General features: G+C 25.9%; 1 protein-coding gene across 1 annotated transcript in view; it reads right to left on the reverse strand.

The window, feature by feature from the left end:
* LOC119676320 (forkhead box protein O-like) overlaps positions 1–24,545 on the reverse strand; it is a 297,012-nt gene that overhangs the window by 267,613 nt on the left and 4,854 nt on the right. Inside the window, exon 2 of the mRNA XM_038087561.1 lies at positions 840–1,171. Coding sequence (XP_037943489.1) covers positions 840–1,047 — 208 coding nt within the window. The 5' untranslated portion in view covers positions 1,048–1,171. The remainder of the gene's footprint in view (positions 1–839; positions 1,172–24,545) is intronic.

Here is a 24,545-nt window from a genome sequence, read left to right on the forward strand (position 1 = left end):
TTGTGCTGTGTGCAACGGAGAGAGGAAAGTAGTTATATCATTTGAACTTCTTTGGGATCGGAAATTTAAAGCTACTTCGATGGACCCACATACTTTCTTTGCTCTTCAATGAAATATTCGCTGTTCCGGTATTATAAGAATAATTTATTTTAAAAACTCTTTGAAATTTACACTGTTGCCAGTAAATCGCTTCATTTGAGAGGGCTTTTTAAATTAATCATTAACATAATTAAATTTGTATATTAACATCACCACTACCGATACTAATAAAAACAATTTCCAATCCATATTTCCAGATGACTTCCAGAGAAGTACCATTTATTTTTTGCTAGAAGAATGAAAAAGCTTAGTGAATGATAAACTAATATTGATTTCAAAAATTGTTAAGTTTATGTCCCGGAACCATTCGTTAACACACAAACAACTTAGTGCTATTCAGTCACTAAGCCTGCCAAGGACACAACAACAATATCTGATAATTCTCTTTTGAAATTATTGTATATAAATCCGATCTGTTGCAAAAGGATGTGGCATCACATTATCAATCTCTACGATGGCGCTTAACTACTGCATTTGATGTGAATTTTCAAGATCTAATCTATAAGTAAAAATCGTGGAATATAAAGTGAAACAGTTCATAACATCCTTGTGGGAAAAGAAGTTCCGCTATGCGTAAAATAAAATCTTATTTTATTTATACTAGAAGAAAATTTAACAAATTACTTAACTACAAAAAATTGTTTCATACAACTGCAATAAGGGCTTGTAAGGTCTAAGAATGACATTTATTTAAAACAATTTATTAACAGTAGTATATATATAGTATATTAATATCTTACCTCCACCAGCTAATTGCTGATTGCTTGCTTTTGTGCTATCTAACTCATCTGGTGGTTCAACAAAATTCTCTGGTCTTGGGCAAGGCCACGTATTCGATCTTGCTCTAGTTTGTGGCTCAAAATCGGCATGCAGTTCAGCAATTAGGTCCATCTGCAGCGCATTATCTGCATGTGATGGCGTAGGCCAATCGTGTGCAAAGCCGTCCATGATGGCAAACGGATTATTTATGAGGTGCAGCTTTGCAGTATTTATATACTCGACCAATGTAGAAAATTTAAGGTTAAGATAGGAATTTTAAAATTCCTATATTAAATGGCAGCGATTGCTAATTCTGAAATAAACAAAAAAAAAAATTATAAATAAATTAAAATATTTAATAAAAAAGAAAATACAAAAATTATAATAACTTTATATTACTAGATTACTTTACATATAAAAAATTTTTTTATAGTCTAAGTATGTCAGTTTATAGCGGATTTGCAATATAAACAAATTTTTAGATTTTACTGTTAATATAAGGGTTTTTTCAAAATTTAGTTAATGTTAAAATTGATTATAATTTATTAGAAATGTAATATAAGTTTCTTAGAATGGTATTATAATTAGTTTAGTCATTTGTTTTTGTTTTTATTACAAATTTTCTAATATTACGTTGTAAGAAAACAACTGGATTAAAACAAAACAATTAACACAAGGAAAGTAAAAACAACAAACAACAAAATATTTACAATATTTTGCAATGTTTGTTATTGCCCATGTTTATTATTATAAATTATTTAAACAACAATTCTAGAAAAAATGTTATCAATTATAGTTTTGTATCTGATTTGCAGTTTTGCTCATTTTGAAAAGCGCGCTTTGAAAAAGAATCTATCTTAACCCTTATCTCTCTCTGAGATAATATGAATGATTACTACGAGTACTTATAAAAAACTAGAACCAGTAAAAATTTTAGTAATTAATTATTTTATTATAATTTTTATGTTTATAAAGAAATATTGTAGAGCCGATTTAATCAATGTAAATATTATAGAAAATCTCACATAGGTAAATCATTTGATACGACATTGTATTTTTTATTATTATTAAAACATTGACATGAACCCGCCCAGCAGCCGGTACTACGGCCAGAAAGGTCCTATTGTACCCATTTCACTATTTATTGCACAAAGCCCTTTAAAGCTTTGTTACCAAAGTCCAGAACTAAATCTAGAGAAGAGCTCTTAATCTATTTTGGTAACAGAAATTCCATATGTAACAAGTTTCTTCTGTGCGTTATTAAAGCTGAACAGTCACAAAAAATATGCATAGTAGTTTCCGCTTCTTCTAGGCATAATCTGCATTCTGAATTAGCAGATAATAGTAGTTTATAAAGGTGATATTTCAGGTCATAATGACCTGTTATAAAAACCTTTATCAACCTTAAATTACATTTTGAGAATTTAAGAATGTTTTTGTAGTAGTACGGTTTTATCAGTGCTTTGCTTTGTCTAAGTCCTGGAAGCCTTCCCAGTACTCCAGCCACATATGATTTGTCTTCTCCCTAATAATTTGTTTTGTACTGGCCCAGTTTAATGCACAACACTGAGGGCCTGTGAAAGCAGTTTTTGATGCAGTTGTGGCTAGCTCATCAGCTTGTTCATTTTCCAAAACTCCTCTGTGACCCGAAACCCAGTAAAGGCTTACTTTATTTGTTACTCCAAATAACTGCAGGTGCTCATAACCTGTTTAAGGACCTGTTTCGATTTGAAGTATATAAGACAACGTAAGATAAGTTATTACTACAATGTGATCGTATTAACGTCATCATCACGTGTCAGTCTTCAATGATTTGAAGTCAATTTAATAAAAATTATTGAAATATTAGATTTTAAAAATAAATGTAAAATGCTTTGTTTAAAAGGTTGATCACATGATCTAATTTTTTAAATATTATTTATAATGTTTTAGAAATTTGAAAAATATAAAAAGCGAATAATTTTCTCCCCTCCAATAATACCAACCTCCCATATTTTATTGTTTTATTATTAAAATTTTTTTTTTCTTTCTGTTGAATAGCTAAAATAAATTACGGAAGTTTTGTAAAAATTAACTAAATACAATGAAATTATAATTTCAAATTAACGAATAAAAATTAGTTGATTATACCAGAACCAAATATGATAAGCTGACTGACGCCTTTTATTATTTGGAATTCAGGTTTATATGGGTCATTAATAAAATAAAAGCAACGCATTAAAATGAATTTATAACTATTATAATTTTTTGCTAACATTAGAATTTTTAAATACTTAAATTAATAATATTATAAAAAAAAACAAATGAAAAATTGTTATTAATTTATATTCATAGAACTTGTTAAAGGCTTAGAATATTTATAAGCTTGAACCTAACCAACTCGTAGAGAAGTATACAGAGCAGCATTGTTTCAGTTTAAGGTTCAAATTACTCAGTGATTACACATTTTTTAATGGTAATTACACAAATATAGAATAATTCAAGCAAAAGTCACATTTAAATTCCATACTAAAAAAAAGTTTTAAGTGATATATGATTTGTGAGTATTACTAACGCTTATGACGTATTATGTGCACCATTATTTCATATATTATATGTGAATACAGTGAAAACTCTCTTGTAGAGATACTGAAGTATCAACAATTCTATGCATTTAAAAGTTAAATAGAATGTACTTGGTACGAGTACAAAAAATTAAAACTGTGGTCTTGAAACATTGCACAATTAAGAGAAATGTCCGGTTATTAGAGTATTCACTTAACAGACCTTTCACTATATACATTATATGCTGGTGTTTGCTTAATTAATGACTTGAGTTCAGATTTTTATGATTTTAGAACTTTCTTAGATAGTTTTTGTTATTTTGGAAGTTGTATTTTGGATAATATTTTATCCAATCATATGAGTACGGAAAACCACTGCATGATTGTTTCGAATGGTAACATATAAATACAGGTACTCCTCGGTAAGACAATAAAATTTATATTATAGCTTCAATTTCAATATTAACCCAGATATAGAGGAATAAAGTGAAAATAAGTCGAAAAAAATTTTCCAAAGTAGTTTTGAATTAATTTTTTTTGAAAAATTGTCGATTAAGTTTTTAGAAAACCGTATTTACATACAAATTTTTATTTCAATATCAATGTTTTTCGTATCAAAGACATTTGAGCACAACTAAATATAATACAAAGCAATCATTGTTAGATTTTTATTTATTTTCTTCAGTGCCCAGTTAATTTCGGTGAGAGTTAAGTTGTTATATCTGCTCAGTTATAAAGTCTATTAGAGACTGTTTTCGATGAGTTGATGAACCTCTTAGCCTGTCTTTGATCTATACATTTCAGTACTCGTTGTACACATAACATAAATTTATAAATTAATTTTTAATGAACGATTAGGCACTAAATAATTTATTTGTGAGAGCACACATTTTTATAATTAGAGTTTTCCATATAAATTTTTGTGTTATTTATATTTAAATAAAAAAAAATAAAAAATTTATTTTATTTTTATTATAAAAATAGTATATTATATTAATAATGAATTATAACAATTACAATAATTACAAATTATAATAATAAAAAATTATAATAATTATAATAATGATAATTATAATAATTATTATTATTATAATTATAATAATAATAAATTATAATAATAATAAATTATAATAATAATAAATTATAATAAAAATAAATAATAGAAATAAATTATAATAATAATAAATTATAATAGTTATAATAACAATTTATTTTTTTTTATAATTCCAGAAATAGTATTAATTAAAAATTAAACTATTTCCCCTCAAGCTCTAATGTTCAGTTCGAACTACATACATTGCAAGATTTTTATTTGCATATACATATATGTATATATTATTTTTTTATGTGATTTTTATTATTTATTAATATGAACTACTATACCACGGTGTTTGAACAAGTTAACATATCAAAATCATTAAAAATATCTAAGCCAATAAGTCAATTCAATGGCAATGACTTGCAATTGATTGAGCTTGGCTTATAAACACAAATAGAACGCACATGTTTGCAATGTTCGCAGTGTAATTACTGGCAAGTAAACTTGGCAATGAAAATGAAATTAATTACTTATAATTGAAATAGCGAATTTATTATTACGTCATTTCCATTATTTTATTTTGAAAAGTAATTATTTAATAATATTTTATTTTTGCATACGCTAACACGTAAAATATAGCAAAGCAATGAATTTTGTTCATTTCGTGCTAAAAATTTTATAATTTGTATACAAAAAAATAATATATACTTCAAATTAAATACAAAGATAGTAGGAAAGTTTTAAATAATTATTTAATGTCATATACAATAATTAAATGATAAATTAATCTATCTTTCACAGCTCTATTGTTTTTAAACAGCGTCAAAAATGTCTAACATGCGCCTGAGGTTAATCGATTGGATTGATTATACAGTTTTAAAAGATTTTTTCAAGCAATGTTAAGATTTTAATATAATAGATACTACATCAAAAGTGAGATACTAACGACATACCATACGAGTATGGTATGTTATTTTCATGTCCGTAAAATATATTTAAATATTTATGCTAAACCAAACCATTTAGTTCACTATATCTTATCATCATCACTAGCATCATCATCATCATTAGATCTACAATCGGTGTCCAGTGTTCATCTTCAATAAATCTTCAATAAATAAATCTCTTCAAAAATCTCAATTGTACATATATGTCATTCAATTAAGTGCTGCTACGTTATTTATTCCTCCATCAGAGACGTAAGCCATGCCAAAAATGCTTTAACTACTCTTCAGTCATATCAGCAAGATCACCCAACTGCCTTCCGAGTTATATTCTTATTTTTATATCTACTTCAAATCGTTTACTTGCAGTTCGTCGCTTTAAAACTTTCGTTAAGACCCTTCCGTACATATGAGGCCAATAATTGTTTCAATTGTAAAGTACAATTACACGATATTTATATAATGACAAGACATTCGATATCTATTACTTTTATAAAGTAGAACCCTTATGTAAACTCAATTGTGTAAAACATTGGTTTTTCTAAATTATGTATGTTAAAAATACCGGAACTCCTGAAGTGAGTGACGACTATATAAATTATGCAACATTATTAACCACTATCTCAATTTGACAAAATTTAAATGTTCCTGCTCTTCGCATTTTTTTGACTAAAGATGCATTATACTCCATTTTATATTCAATTATGACCTGTAACCCAAAAACCCTGAGTACCATTATCTCTAATATGCTCACATAGAATATATAAATTTTAGTTAATTACATTATTTGTAAAAATTAAAATATCTCGGTAATCTGAACAACTAATAATTCCCTGAATTATGGAAAGCATCTGATATATACGATATATTATGCCATATTTATATTATACCATATATCTGTGGTATATATTTATTATCTAAATTAAAATTAATATTTCATAGGTAAGAACTAAATAAGTTATTACTTCTAGAAAACTATTAACTAAATTTAATTTTATCCACAAGCATAGTAAATCAAACTTAATTTCGTCTCATAAAAGTAAAGAAATTATTTAACAATAATGAATGTCTATAAATGGATAACCTCACTTCATCTCAATAGATGGAGAGATTTGAGTACTTGTAGACAGACCAAACTCATGTTGCCGAAACCGTGGGTCAGGGAAGCGATAAAAGTGCTAATTACTAGACATGGCAACTTCAAGCATCACCTCAAAAAGATAACTCTTGCTGAGGAAGACACTTGCAGACTATGTCTAGAAGAAAAGGAGACAGCGGTACATATATTGCGGCACTGGCAAGTAGGAGGAAGACTGTCTTGGGACACCATTGGGTTGGTGCTGACTTGGCAGGCAACCTCAAGCTAAATGAGCTGCTTGCATTAACAAGAGATGTAGTTATGCGAACGGAAGCCACTCCAGCTTGAACTCAATAACGACATCCGAGAAAAGAAGGACGAAAAAGGACCCAAATAGTTTCGTGGTCTACTTCGGCTAATCCTTCACTTCAGTGGGTCCACTTGTTGGACGGTGCGCTGTTCGAACGTCCCACCATAAGTTAAGTTAACAATAATAAAAAAATATACTAAAAATTTTAATTAGTTAGATTTTATTAATAATTTTTAACAATTATCACGGCATATAAGTATATTAAGAATATTATCATCTATTAGCTATTGATTAATTATTAGCTTTATCTATTAATATTAGTCATAATATAGTAAGTAAAACTAATCAAAAAAATTAAATAAATTAAAAATAAAAATAAAAGAAATACTAACATCCTTGACAATGATTATCTACGTACTTTTAAATGCAAAGAAGAGCCAATTTTACGCAAATTAGTGGCAAACAAAAGATAATTTTGATATATTTGCGGCATATAGATACAAAACCAAATATTTTAAACCCACTACATTAATAATTATTAAAAATTCTTTTATAATTATTGATATTTCCACTTTCTGGATATAGAAAATTTTTGTTAATTACTTTTAAATTATAAAAAATTAACCAAGCACGTGCTTCGCTATGGCTCGAATCGATTATTATATACAATACATATACACAATTAAATACACACATATATATATATATTGATTAAAAAATTTATATAAAAACTTTTTTTTATTCTAATTCTAAGCAACAACTGCTCATGCTTTTGTTTGATGATTATGGCGAAAGAAAAAGTATCTAATGTACTAGCAAAAATCAAATCAATCATGAAAATTAACAACAGAATACATTATAACTACTTAATTCTATATTTGCAATATTTCAAATGGAATTAAATAATTTGAAATCTTACACGCGCAGTCTAAAGTCAGCACGATTTTAAAATTAATTATAAATTAATTTAAATAAATTTATAGAAATGCTAAAGAATAAGGCACTGTGTAATTTGCCCTTTTTCGTTCTAGACTTTTATTCGATATGGAAATATTTATTAATTAATAACGTTATTATTATTTAAATTTTTTCATTATTATACCTTATGTATTTTTATATAATGTGATATGACGTTAATTCTATTAAATAGTAATATTTCAATTTGTTGAAATAAGCAAGAATACATTTTTATACTTATTTTAATATAGATTTTAATATAATATAAAATTAATTCTATTTATTGCAATAAGTAAACTAATAAGTTTTTTAAAATATTGAATTCTACATTTAAAGTATTGTATTGCAATCGACAAATATGCAGCAATATATGTAATTTTACATACAAATTCCATACAAAATACATACATATAGAAATATGCTAAAAAGAGGTTAAATAATTCTAAGTGTAAATGTAGTATAAGGGGTATCAAAATTATATAACAGTATTAATTTTTATGTAATATGTAATCTCTGTTTTATTTTTTTAAAGTTCTTAAAAGATCTCAAATAAAACTTTTATTTCTCACGTGAATTTTGAGATCAAACTGGATTATAATAACCATACAAGCTTATAAGTTTGATTTCACTGAAAAAAAACAGTGAAGAGTCGATTTGATATATATATTATATTATATATAAATATATTATATATAAATATATTATATATAAATATATTATATATAAATATATTATATATATTATATATAAATATATTGTATATATTATATATAAATATATTATATTTATATATATATTATATATGCTATAGATACGTGTTTTCGAATTTCAAATTAAACATAAATGGGAAAGATAATTTTTTGTTTAAAAAAACAATAGAAATTAATTAATAATTTTTTCAGTATTATTAAGAAGCAGGTTCTCAAAAATAGGTATACTTAAAAATAACATGCAGTTATATAAGTAACTTCATCTCTTAAACTAATCATCTTATGAACACCATTTTTTTTACTTATGGCTTATCCAGCATGCTTTAATGTGGGGTATGGATAATGTAGCGGTTTGAAATTGATTACTCTCGGAGTCATTTAATTTTTTTGTTCATTTTTAGTATATCATGTAATACGTATAAAATATAGTTAAATATAGATATAGATTTAAAAAATATACATAGAAAAAATACATAAAAAATAATATATATAAAAAATATATAAAAAGGATATATATAAAAAACATATATATAAAAAATTTAAGTTGTAATTTAACGTCAGTTTAAGACGGAAGTGACCTCTTTATAAAGAATATATTTAAAAAAATATATATAATATATAAAATAAATATTTATTAAATAAATATTTATAAAATAAGTATATATAGAATCTATATATAATCTGGCTAATGGAATTTTTACTCTACTATACATGGTTATCCTATAAGCAACTTAAGGAATATTTGCTTTTCGTACTTCAAAGGCATAAACAACCATTCTATGTTCCCTAATCAGCGAAGAACATTGAAACTCTTAAAATTATTGTTCTAAAGTAAGCCAAACTTTTTAAAAATATGACCCAAAATCCTCTTCTTAATACAGTCAAAACCATATCGAATTAGTGCTTTATATCGTCCGTCAAAATGTGTTTAAAGTTATCGGTACGAGGTATCTTCGTCTGCAGAATGCTATGTTTTAATTGGAAAATGGTGTACATTATGCCGAAAAGGTAAAAAATCCAAAAAAGGTGAATGCGAGAAGTGACCGATCTTACCGACGAATGTAATTGGCATACGGGTATATTATATTATTGCCTCACTCCAAATGCTTATTCTTAAAATGTTTTGTTGATTTCCCCGAATATACCCGTATAATTTCGTTAATTTATGGGGCGATAAAGTCCTATAGGCTTAGGTTTCAACATTTACAAATACAATATTCTCGAAATATTTTGTTGATTTTCGAATATATCCGTATATCTACGTTAGTTTATGGGGCGGTAAGTGCTATAGACTAAGGTCTTAACATTTTCAAATACAATATTCTCGAAATATTTTGTTGATTTTCGAATATACCCGTATAACTTCATTAATTTATGGGGCGATAAAGTCCTATAGGCTTACGTTTCAATATTTACAAATATAATATTCTTAAAATATTTTGTTGATTTTCGAATATACCCGTATATCTTCATTAACTTATGGGGCGATAAAGTCCTATAAGCTTAGGTTTCAATATTTACAAATATAATATTCTTAAAATATTTTGTTGATTTTCGAATATACCCGTATATTTTCGTTAATTTATGGGGCGATAAAGTCCTATAGGCTTAGGTTTCAATATTTTCAAATACGCCACTGTATATAAGTAATAAACATTATTTCTATAGACACTTCATATGAAATAAATTATCAAATTAAGATGTAAAATATAAATATATATATAAATTTTTGAAATAAAATACTTTTTTATTTTTTAAGCAATAAAATCTCAGATATTCACCAATAAATACTGACATATTTTCAGTATTTCAGAATTTCAGTTCAGTTAAACTTGTAATTTATTGAAATGCACGCGCGAGAATTTATTTTTACTACAATTATTTAAAATTCAATTTAATCAATTTCTTTATAAAAATATCTTTTTGTTTATTTATTTATTTATTTGTATATATACATATATATATAGCACGATTATATATAGAATACTAAAATATTTACACGAGAGCAGAGAATATTGACACTTGCCGCGCTGTCTGCACTTCACATTGATAACTTTTGACGTTTCCAAGCGCTTAAGAGTTCGTTCGTTTGTTTTTGTTATTACTTTTCGTTTTTATTTATTTATTATTATTAAATTTTTTTCAATTTTTTTCAATTTTTTTCATATATTTTTTTTTTGAAATTTATCTTATCTGACTTGATTGCAGCAAAATTCTCTTTTTGAAAGCAAAATTTTCATATATAAACACAAATTAAAAAATTGTATAAAAAATTATATAGAAAAAAAATATATATGAAAATATCACTGATTACAATATCACTTTCAGCACGTTTAACATAAATATAATTTGTATACATATTTTTTACATACTAATTGAATTCGATTTTTTTATTGCAGAAAAATTGCTTTTAAACTATTACAAAAAAAAAAAAACAAAGTCAGTTAAAAATAGGATCCAAAAGAACGCTTACTGAATTGTTCATTTCTCTAGAAATATCGTCTACTTTCTGCTATGCGAATATCTGTCATGCCTATCGTGTGCTTTTTGAAGTACACGCACATGATCAATGCTCAACGCTCAATTTTCGTTTAAGTGTTAGTGTATCTGTGTTCTTTTCCACAACTGCAATCTCAGCACTTAACAAACTCAATTTCAATTTGTCATAATTTGCTACTCAATTTCTACGCATACTCAATCTTTTTGCTTCAACATCAGATGCGTGCGAATATTCTCCAATAAACTTCAAGATATGAGAACCTTTCGAACTTGATATCTTCTTCTTCTTCACCATCCCTTTTGCTTGAAGGGTGTGCACTTCAACGACATGTGTTATCTCATTTTATGAAATCTACATAATTGTGAAAAGCATTTTAAAAACAAATTTAATGAGTGTTAAAGTTACATTCTATGGGTTTGACACTTTCACAAGATGTTCTTCCCAAGAATTTTAGCATAAATTATAAATCTCATATAATTTTTTATATTGTCTACCTTCGAGAATTTTTTCATAATATTAATTATTTACCATTCTAATGGTAAATGCAGTAAATTGCATTTTATAAATATTAATATTTTTATTAATATTGAATAATTAATATCTTAACTTAAGAAAATGAAAGACGACAACTTTTTTGGAATACATATAAACTAACATTTGATGTTTATATTAAAATGACACATCTTTATTTGAAATAACTATAGACAGTAATAGTTACTATTAAATTTTAGTAGTTCCTATTAAATTCTATTAATACTATTACTAAAAGAATGACAAACCATATGACGACATCCCAAACGCATCATTGACATAGAATACCTGGGGTAATACTACGCTATCAAAAAAATTAGCAAATCATTTAACAAATTTAGACAATGTCATTTCATTAACACAACCGATTTATAAAATATTATATTATATTATTATATTAGGGTAATACTAGTCTACCAAAAAAACTAGCAAATCGTTTAACAAATTTAGATCAATGACATTTCATTAAAACAACCGATTTATAAAATATTATAGTCATAATGTCACATTTTATTACTAACGGTTGATTAATTTTAAGGTTAAGAAACACTACTTTATCATAGGCTCGATAAACACTTTTAATATACTTATTAAACTTTATCTGATAGGTGAAGTACAACACAAAAAAGATTGGTGAAAAAATGGTTTTCTCCACTTCTCATTTTCCCTTCCACAACACTGTTTTCCACATAATCATAATTCGATTCACATAATCTAAATCGTATTTCCATTCCGACCCTTTCGCATTTTCTATTTGTTAGGTTTCCAAGTACCGAAATTTTATATTTTATTGAAGAGGATGATCTAATGGCATATATATTGTACAAAAAATATATCAATCAGCAATATCATGTATTTTAAAGAAAAATATGAAGACAATAAAACCTATAGTATTCTCTATAGTTCTCAACAGTATGGCATAATATATATAGAGAAGAAATAATAACATATAGATGTGGTCTTGCCAGTAAATATATACACATTACTTTATAACGCTTTTATTAAATTAATATATTAATATTAATATTTATATCACATAAATTTTTTTTTATTAAGACAAGAAATAGGTTAAGTAAATACTTTGTATTACAATGAAATCTGAGAACCTTATACTCGTATTTATATATTGAGAAGTCAATATAACTCGACTAAAAATTGGAATTTCTTTGTTTAATTTCTTCTTTTAATCTTTGGTATTAATTTAAATTTAATTTTTAATATATTTAGTAGTAGTAGGTTTGTGTTTTGTTACTAATTTTTTTTGTTATTGCCTATTTTTTATTTATTTTTTATATTATGTATATATTTTTCGTCAAATATATTTTTTTTTAATTTTTTTTTTTTATGTTATATATTATATATTTTTTATTTTTGTTATATATTTTTATTTAAAACATTTTTTTTTTGTTTTTATTTATTTTTTAAATTTTTATAACTTTATTTTTTTGTTTATATTTTCTTAATTATTTTTTTTAGTTAAATAATTCAATAATTTTTTTTAGTTAGTAATTAAAAGTGGAAGTCAAATCATCTGGATATAAACGGTTTTTGAAGAACTTTTACTAAAACATCTACAGGTGAACTGTCATTTTTCTCTAACAGCCGTACGTTTATATGTATTCCAAAGCGTTGGACTTAAAAAATTATTAATTGTTGTTATCGTCGTCGACCAGTTGAGATGGATAACTATTACATAGTCATGTTTCCAGAAGATAGACAGAGTTTTGCAGCATACACAATATAGTTTCGAAGGTTTTGTTTTGGTTTAGTAATACCTACATTGTGAACAACCCTTTATCTAAAAATTTATGAAATTTTTAATCAAACTAATTACTTTACATACATTAATTTAATTATATAAATAATCTCGAAATAAACAAATCTGATACTCCAAGTGAGCAAACTTACTAACTGTACTATATTGAATTATATGTATTTATACATTATATATCATAAAAGAAACTACGAATATTTTTTTGGAAAGAAATTAAAACTTTTTTTATTCTTAACAAATTTCGCTCTTCAGTCCTTGACATTTAATTTCTTGTTCAAATTTCTGAGAGAGCTTTGATAATAATTTCCGGGTTCTCTACACCCATACAATATCAATGCAACATAAAATATAGCCATATTATTATTAATTAAAGATTAATTAAATATTAATTAGTTTACAAAAAAAACTAAGTATAACCTAATTCCAAACTTGATTGCTAATATTAGAACTGAACTAAAAAAAAAGAAACCTTAAGAGGCAAGGTTCACTTTATTTGTAACATAGGAACTTTGGAGTTCATAATAAAAGTTTAAAGTATGTACAAAATTTTAAGCTTAATTAAGTACAGTTTAATATGATAATCGTTTTTATAGTCTATTTGAAATTTAGAAAAAATATTGCTATACTCTTCAAAAATACCTAACGAAAATACAATAAAGTTGAGGAAAAAAATACTTATAATCTCACTGAGAGATACTCTTTTATTGGCATAAAAAATAAAAATAAGAAAATTAAATATTTTGCTATAAGGCGATATCGCACACAACCACAGAGACGCGGCTGCAAAATAAATGAAAGACAAAAAGCAACAAAAACAAGCAAAATAAGGGAAGAAAGAAATGAAATACAGCAACAAAAACAAAGTGAAAAAAATTTGATGAAGGCAACAAAGAATTTCAGTTTTTTTTGTATTGTAGGCAATTTAAGCTCACGGAACCGATCAAGTAAAAAAATTTGAATTTTTTTTCTTTAAATTTTTTTTCTTTTTTGTTTTTGTTTGGTGTATGAAGCGGAATTCTTAAAAGAGACACGCGGTGTAAAAAATTGTACAAATAAAAATAAAATGTAAAAATTGTTCATAGGTACATCCATATAGTTTAGTAAATAAATAAAATAATTTTAAGCTGATTTTGACAAAGGAAAACTTTTAAACATTAATTTCAAGACCACGACATTAAATTCGTTGTCGTTTGTACTGTACAAATTCCATAGAAAGCACAAAATTCGCCCTGACCTAACTCACCACAAAACATGCGACCAAGTACAAAAACAAAAGCAACGCACTACATTTATTATGTTCTGAAATTGTCACAAGGAAAGACAAAATAAAATATTTATTTACATTTCAAAAGCAACGTAGTAAAAACTATTTTTAAAATAAAATGCGCAACTCAAATACTTAATAGTAAAATTATTTCTGTCTATTTTGACTGGTAAGAGATTGAAATGTGCCATAGGCGATATATGTACATACGTCGGTCGGTAGATTCTCATTAGAAAGTGCACAGTACAACTGCAAAACATTCCATTTAATAGAAGAATACGAAATGCGTAGCGTATTTTATACAAAAATCCAACAACAACAACAACAACAACAACAGTAAACACTTTTTTTCAATTGTTGATTTTTATATAGTGCAAAGATGATGAAGTGATAATAAGTCAACATTAATAAAAAAAGGACCTCTTAGTACATTATTATAGTACATAACTTTACACTAATGTCTATTTCAGGAATTTGTTTATTTAATGCTAAGTAGACAATAAAATCGATAATGTAAAACAGTCTTCAAATGAAAAATTAAAGAGGTGAAGTAAAAGAGATGAAATAAAACAGGTGAACTTAAAGAAGTGCAATTAAGGAATTAAGGAGGTGGAATTAAGGAGGTGAATAAAAAAATACTTTGAACGATAGAAGTTTTTTAACTTAATTTACTCATTATAATAATAATATCATATAAACTAATTTACACATTAATGTCTATTAACTAAAAGAAAAAAGATCAACACTATTTTCTAAAGTAATAAAAGCAATAATATCAAAACATTAAACTCAATGTCAACCTCATAATGAACATTGAGCATCACAAAGTCTATTTTGGTTGAGCTATTTCAATGTCTATATCAATGTCTATATAAGGTTTGAACAGGGATATCGAAGGAAATGATCTTGCTAATGAAATGTTTAAAAAAGATGACAATATGGACACAAAAGAGACCAACAAATCCCGATAAGTTGAACTCTATGATTTAGGTTTCTAGATATAGAGATATCAAGAAGAATGAACCACCTAACGAAATACTCGGAAGACATAAAAATAGCCGTTAAATCCTGAGAAGTGAATTATTTAACAACATAAATAAATTAACCATATTAGGGACGAAAAAAAATATAAACTAATCGCGTAGACAGTAATAACGCTAGAATAACATGACTTAGTTTAAATAGAAAACAACATAAGGTTTCTTAAGTTCTAGCAAACTTGTAATATATATGCTTACAAACTGGCTAATGTCATATGACACCAATGCTTCAACATCAGCGCAATCCGTTGAAGCACAAAAATATACATAATAAGAGAACACTTTCTAATTTACTGCTCGAGACTGCAAATAAAGTCGCTTCAGTATTTTGAAGACAATTTCTTTACTGATTTTAATAGATAACCTAAAATGAGATATTGGAATTATTTGACTTCATCTGAAAAATCAAATGCTTTTACAAGGACAACACAAAGAGCTATATTGAAAGCAATAGTTATTGTAAGAGGCAATAGTTGTTTCCAAGAGAAAATCTTTATATTCGTATTAACCTTTTCACTTTTAATCGAACTTAATCTAACACAAACCAACAAAAATGGTTCAACTTTTTAATGAAAGCAGCTAAAGACAATTTTTAATAAATTTTGGGTCGTTGACTTAAAGTTCGTAATAATAGTGCAAAATATATTTTTACAAAAATATTTACATTTAGTATATACACGACGTTATTATATTTAAAGCTGCTAAATATCTAAAAAAAGTACTTCAACAAGTAATTTGACATAAAAACCAAGAAATTGAATAAGAATCCACAGCATTTTTAATACTCTTCAGGGTGAAGTAAGCGCGATCTTTGAACTATATAAAAAAAAAACAAAATATTTATTAAAAATTTTTTCTTAAGTATTTAACAAATTATTAAATTTTACAGATAGATGAACTTTGAAATTGCTCCTAAAAGACAATTATCATAATAATTATGCTTTTTTACAATATCAAATTAAGTGTTATTATTACACGTTGTCTCCAGGCTGTATCTCATTTCGACACAATGAAAAAAATGTTTTTATTTCGAAAATGTACTCTAGGTAAATGATAATGTAAATGATAAGTATTATCAATTTAACCTAGCAACAGTATTTAATATTTTTTCCATAGTATTGATTTATCTTTTTAACAAGTAATAACACATAAAGGTTATTTAAATATTATTGATGACGAAAATAGCAATAATAAAGTAATAAAAAAAATGTTTTATTTTTTGAATAATAAGGACTATTAAGTTGTTATCTTATTGCTGTTGTTGTACTTACTTCAATTATAAATCGAAAGAATTAATTGATCTTAGTAACATACATATTAAAAGCGATATTGCAATCCAATGCAATAATATGCTATATAAATCTCTTCGATTCATGATCCTCAATGCGTCATAAAAGATTTCACAAGAAATTTTTCTTTTTTTTTATATAAATTAAATGATGCTTCATTAATATTTGTCCCATGCAAAACATGTTCTTCCCAAATAGATTATAAGTAAACAAGTTTATTATAGGAATGCTATTACCCGTTTCTGAATATTAAAAGTATTTGAAATTGATATAACGCGAATATATCTTCCCTTATACTTTACTTATATAGTATCATTACTCTAAACAAAGAAACTGCTGATATCCACATAGACTTATTTTCAAATTTCAGATCAATATGCATATAACCGATGATATCATAATTTCGAAAGAAATTCACTTAAAAAAAATTATAAGACTATTAACAATATAGTTATATATGTAAGTTATAATTCCGGTGAAATCATATTCTAAAAAGTGCAGCATATCTTTTTGGAGTTGCTTGGTTTAGTCGCATCCTAAGTTGGTCCAGGTTTGCTAAGCATTTTTTGAGTTTCAATATTTTTTATCTTATAAATTTTATAAAACTTGATAGCCTCATTTTACTGTGAAGATCTGTATAAAACACGGAGTGTTCACCACTCTTCTCAATGTTATATTTTGACTGATTTGAAGCTTATTGACGTTGTTTTTTTTTGTGTAGCCAGCAGAGACCTAATAAGCGGATAATATGAAACAAGTCACAATGACGTATAGATGGGTTAAAATCTAAATAGGTAATGCTAGTGTGACAAGTGTGAGGATTGTTACGGTGTAAGAATGCATAGAGAATGGGTAGAATTGAAATTAGAGTCAACTAGGATCAAGGCAGAGAAACCAAACCACTTCTATATGGGGCGGCTCCAAAGATCGACTGGATTGATTTGAAGTCTATTAACTGTTTTTCCATAACCATATAACAGATTTGACATTATTACTTCTTTATATAGTAGTATAAGGCACATAACCATATAACAGATTTGACATTATTACTTCTTTGTACAGAAGTATAAAATTTTTAATACTTAATCTAGATTTACTTACGATTTGTCAAAATTTGTTGCACATTCGAACTTTTTTAGGGTAATCTAACATTTACGTAGTAGTGTTAGTACAAATTTATATTTTTCATAAATACATATATCGAATCAAATGAAACTTTATTTGTTAAGTCATATAAAACAGCTTAATTTCGGGGTAATCGTACTATTCTGAGAAAATATCTACAATGTTATAAATTAATCCCGGGTCTTATACACTTCGTCTGAAATGTACCGAGATTTATCGAAAATGAAAATTGCACTAAAAATTAATCTCGATTACAAAAGTTACTCCAAATTTAACAATATAAAATGGCATTAGTTGCCTGGATTGCCTGGTTGCTTTGTTTTTTTTTTTGTGGTTTGTTTTGATAAGGTAACAAATATGTATGTATAATATAAATATATTTTTGTGTTTATATTTTATTAAATCAAAATTATAAAATTTAGTAGTTTAATATTTAGAGTAAAACAATTTTATTTTATTGTTATTTTACTATTATTATTATTTATTTTTTTTATTCTTAAGGACAAATGTACTTATTTCATCTTTAATAGTTTTTCTATTTTGTACTATTTTTTGGGGCTTATAACGCATACTTGCTCTATTAGTATTTATTAGCAAACTAAATTTAAAAAAAAAATATTAGACACGTTTTTAAGGTGCTTTCCACATTTTTTTTTTCAATTTTTTTCTAATTTTTTCTTAAATAATTAAATTAACTTTTTGCTAAATATGCAGCAAGCATCATTTGGTTAGCAACAAATTTTAAGTTATTTGCTTTTGATTTTGTTTTTTAGACCAACATTTTCAATGTCAACGTTTCGCTTCAATTTAGAGAACAGATGGCAATGCTTAAAAATTATTGATAAAATTAAATAAAAAAAAAAAACAAAAACAAAAAAACTTGTAAAATATGAGGAAGAAACACTTGAAATGACAACAAGTAGCACGCCTCTTTTTGATAGCCAAGCACCAGCGGCAATTGGCAAATGTAAGTCAAAAAAAAAACAATAGCAAAAAAAAGCATATAAAGGCAAAGTAAGAACATAAAAACAAAAACAAAACAAAGGCCAAACCAAATAAATCAACTGCAAATTATTTATTAAACAATTGGAAAATACATAATCATATGTACGCCTAAGTGGCTGTGTATTTGTGTTTATGGTAAATAAATAAAAACAAAAAAGCAAAAATTAACAAAAAAAGACTTAAATGTCAAAGTGAGCCAAAGTTGAAAGCGAAATGTAAAATAAAATTTAAGACAAAAAAAAAATAAAATAAATAATAAGTGCAAATTGCCGTGAATAGATAAAAATAAAAAGCACAAAAAATAAGAGTAGAAAGAGTATAAAATGTATAAAAAGTATAAAAAGTATAAAAAGTATAAAAAGAATGAAAAGAATTTTTAATAATACAACAAAAACAAGACAAATGTTACGTAAGTGTTAATAGTTTAGTTTTTTGCAGTTGTTTTTTTGATTTTACTTTTCTTGCTTTACTTTACCACGCTTTTTTTGAGTAGAAAAAGCTGCTTTACACATATAAAAAACGTACACTGTTTGCTGGTGTGTGTTAAGCAGTTTGTATATGTTTGTTTACTTGAAGACAGTGTAAAAACTGTAGTATTTTTAATAGCAATTTAATATTTTATTTTAAAAATTTTCCATGCTGATAATTTATTACAAAGGCAATGTAAAGATTTAAAAAAAAAATAAAAAAATAAATTAATTGAATTTTCATTAACAAGTACGAAAAAGCAAAATCACTTTGTAAGCGTTTTTACGTTACTTTTGTCATTAAAACTATATAATCAAATAATTTATTGATTTTCTAATTTCAAACATTTCATTTAATAAAAATTTTTGAAAATATTGTAATATTATTATTTGCAGCGTAAAAACCAACTTTTTATTATATATTCAAACTAATACTAAAGCAAATTTAAAATAATTTTGGTTTATGAAAAAATATCAAAAAGCAAAAAAGTGTACATTTTGAGTGGTCAAATAAGTTTAAAAAAAAAATTATATTAAAGCAATAAAAGAATAAAACCCGTCAAACAAGATTATTTCTTTTTAATAATTGTCGCTGTCAAACCACGTAAACGTCAAAGTGCCACAACAAGAGCGACACATTCAGCAAAACTGACTGCAGCAACAAAACGCCGGACAGACATATACGTAAGAATTAAGCTCAGTGACACTGGCACTGTGCGCTCTCATTTTAAGTTTATGTATTGACAGCGCGGCAGCAGCAGCAGCAACAGTCAGCTAAGCAGCGACGCCGGCGGCCTCATTAACGTGATTCTTTACTTCTTTTATTACTGGAATATTTTCATTAATAGTTTTTCTTAGTTAAATAAATGAAAGAAATTACATTTATTAATTGTATTCTCTTCGTTAAAGAATTTATCTAATTATATTAATATTGTAAAATTCTAAATTTTTTAAATTCTTTATAAAAAAATTTTAAATATTTCGTTGTTTATTATTCTTTTTTTTTAGGGCAGTCTCTACATTAACAGGCAAAGGCACAGGCACATGCACACATACAAAATGAATATGAACCACATGTTTTCTCCAATTTTTTTTCATTTTTTTTTGGTTCATGCTAGTTATCTTCATTTTCGCTGTTTTTTGCCTTTGTTTTTTTTCTTCTACTACTCTTCCGGCATCACTTTTCTGCAACTTATCTTTCTTTCCCTACTTAAATTAGCTAATAAAAGTTGTGTTTATTTTTATGATTGTTCATTTTGATAGTAATTTTTTTATATTTATTTTGGTTTTAAGCTTTTCGTTGAGGCGGGAAGCCACTGTGCTGTTGTTGTTCTTATTGTAGTTGTTGTTGGATTGTGGGTTCTTGACTTTGCAGATTTTGTAATAGTTGCAGAAATCAATGAAAACAGAAATTTTTACACTTTTAATCGAGGTTTAATGACACACATAAATTTAATTGTTGTAATTTGTCATATAATTTATAATGAAAATAAATTTGAAAGATATTCCAACCGCTTGAGAATATATATTTTATGCTGCTCTCAGTAATTACATCGTTTAAGCGAATATAAAAATAAATTAAAAACAAATTGAAAATTGCATTTAGAAGGACAACAAATATATAATATAGTAGGGAGTAAACATTTATTATGGTAGGGAGTTAATTAATGTTCACTTAATTCCAGAATCACAACTGAGGCAGCATTGGAATTTGCGAGAATATGTTGGTAGGTAGGTATCTGATATCGGTTAAAACTTTGATCTATAGACCAAATCAGGGTTGTCCAAAGTACGGTCAGCGGGCGTCATATGGTCTGAGAAAATTTGCCAAATTTTTCTTTGTTATATTTTGATAACATCACATTATTTTATTTTTATTATATCCAAAAAAAATGAATTAAAATGAATTAACCTACTTTAAATAATTTTTTAAACCCACGTTAATTTATTTAATAGGTAAAGACTTTAGTATATATTTCTTTGTACAACTGGTAAAAAAAAACCGTATTCAGCCGTAAGTCATTATATTAAAAATAAAATATTTTTTGTTTAGCAATAAATGAACGTATGTATTGTATTTATTTCTGCGGCCCCCGATATTCTCTGGACTGGACAGCGTTACACTAGATGATACTTTTTATACGTAATACTATCTTTAGATAAAGTATAGTGTAGTTCTTAACCTCTATTTTTTTAAAAGGTTAATTAAAATTATAAAATTGTGAAGTGTTCACACTGAACTAAATGAAATAAATTATATGTTTTTGGTTTATATATAAAATATTTCAATGCTTACAGAATTTTAACGTTCTAATTATCATATCACAATAATCATCTCATGTTATTTCATCTCAATAGCTTTTAGAAATTTATCTATCACAAAAATTTATTAATTTAAAACTATATATTCGAAAGATTTGTTTTTATAGTTTTAAATTAAGATTTTAATGATGGAAAATTCAAATTTCTGTAATCGATAAATTTCAAGAAACTATTGAGATGAAATAACATGAGATAAATATTGTGATATGATAAGTAGTAGATAAGTAGAACAAAATTAACTTAATTTAGTTCAGTATGAACAGTTTTTAAATTTATTAATTTAATTTACTTTTTAAAAAAAAATATTACAAGCTGAAGTCATCAATAAATCTATTATTATAATTGTAAAACTATTAGAGTTAAATCTTGCTGGATTGAAAAAATATTGATCAGAACTTTAGGCAATAGAGAGTACACTAAATATCTGCACAAAAAAATATAATTATCACACATACATTAAGATAAAATAATAATAAACCAATTGAATTTTGTATAGAATATATTATTATCTAAAATGTGCCAAACTGTTATTTCAAAAAAAAAAATTAAAAAAATATTTATATTAAAATTCTTCTGGAATAATTTATAATTGAATTAAATACAAATAGCAATAGAACACTTTCCTAATCGTTTATTATCATTTTAAACGTATCATGTTCAATATATGATATCATATATATGTCATACATTCATATGTCATGTAATTATATATATACAATATTTTAATTTTTTGAATTCTTTCTTTTAAACTACAAATCAAATATATGTTCTATAAAAATTATAAAAAAAACTATTCAAATAAGTTACCATTTAAAAATATAAAGAAAACTGAACAAAATGAATACACATATAATAATTTAATATACCAATTAAATAATAGATAAAATTACATTATCATTATATGAAATGATGTATTATAATTATTTGAAACCATAATTTAATTAAACAAAATTTTTATTCGCTGAATACTAAACTTTCCCTTACAAAAATAAAATTTAACTCCTCCTTTAAGTTTTCCTATAATTTTAAGGACATCTCACACCAATTTATTTTAGACACGCCTACGGAATTAGGGGCACCCCTAAAAGTTTACAGTGCGAAAAAGAAAGTGGTTGTTGGTTGGAATATGAAAACTGCTATTTTCTTTAATTGGAACAAGAAATTTTAATATTTTCAATTAAGAATTATTAATTTATTAAATTAAATGTTACTGTTGGAAAAGCAGATTCACACTGAAAATGTAAATTAACAAAAAAATATATATATAGGCAAATATGTAAGTAATTTATTAAAATTGATATATAAATTTAATATTGCTAGACAATAAAAAAGCAGACAATCGATAAAATTAAAACATTTCTTAAATTAATGAAATCGTTATAAATTACGTACTTTTTAATAAAGGATATAAAAAGTTCCTCTCTTAACTTTTACATAATTACAATCCTTGTGGGATTACCCAAAAAAGGATAGACTACTTTCAAAAATTATTATGGTGTAGAATATGGAGCATTACTTTGTTGTATAAAAATCGAAATCTTATTTTTATATTTAAATCAAGAAATTTTAAATAAAATCTTCTTTAAATTAATTACAAATGTTAATTTTATTCTAATTAATGTTATTTCATTTTATTTAAATCATTTTTTTTCTGTATTTAAATGTAGAAGTTTTTAATAAAATTTTCTTTAAATTAATTTAAATTTTTAATTTATTTTTATATTAATTATAAAACACTATAGTATATATGTAGATATGTGCTTCTGTTATTATAGGTCAAATATAAAGATAATAGGTTTCATTAATCAGGATGTCATTTCTGATGCACTAACTCCGTAGCAATAAGATTAGTCATGATTCCTATTTCACCGTTTGGAAAGTTCGTTCCGTATCGACCGCAATACCAAATATGATAAGTCAAAAGTAGGTATATTAATGATATATTGTAATAAGCTCGCATTTAAAGGGGTTGGTCATAACAATCCTTACAGGATACAGACGTAGTGGTAAGTTTCCAACCCGTTTAAAATCTAATCTAAAATCTAAAGAGGTGTAGATAAAACAACCAGGAGATACTTGGCGTAAAGCCGAAATTTTATGTGCCGCTTGAGCCTTATCAAGAGAAAATTATTTTAATTTTTCCTGATATCTGGTCTATCTCTATATCTGAGGCTTTAGAACGCCTAAAATTCATAATTATTACACTTATACATTGTGACCGAAAGGTTTTCGGAAGTTCTCATTTAAAATTCGCGCGCTGTATATTTTTCGATATTTTAAGTTTATGTAGTTTGGCAGTACTGTCCTTAATTACTATGCCAAAAATGAGCGCGATCTGTCAGACAGTTCGTTTACGCAGCTGTTGAAACCAGTTCCCCTCAGTAGTGCGTTGCGAAAAAACAATGGAAAAAAATATTGAACAAAGAGTTTGCATCAAATTTTGTGTTTCGAACGAAATTTCGTGTGCAGAATCGTTGCGAATGCTACAAAAGGCTTATGGGTAATCAGTTTTATCGAAAACTCAAGTTTATGAGTGGTACAAAGCCTTTCAGGACGGTCGTACGACCGTCGAAGACATGCCGCGTTCTGGACGACCTTCGGCCTCTACCACCGACGAAAACATTGAAAAGGCAAAGGAAATCGTGTTCCAAAATCCTCATGTGAGTGTTAGAGAGATAGCACGAGAGCTAGGCATCGGTCGTGAGAGCTATCCGCCGTAAACGGCCTCAATTGTGGAAGGATAATTCATGGATTTTTCATGACGATAATGCTCCCTCGCACCGAGCCAA

The sequence above is a fragment of the Teleopsis dalmanni genome, chromosome 2 (genome assembly GCF_002237135.1).
Source record: "Teleopsis dalmanni isolate 2A chromosome 2, ASM223713v2, whole genome shotgun sequence".
NCBI lineage: Eukaryota > Metazoa > Arthropoda > Insecta > Diptera > Diopsidae > Teleopsis > Teleopsis dalmanni.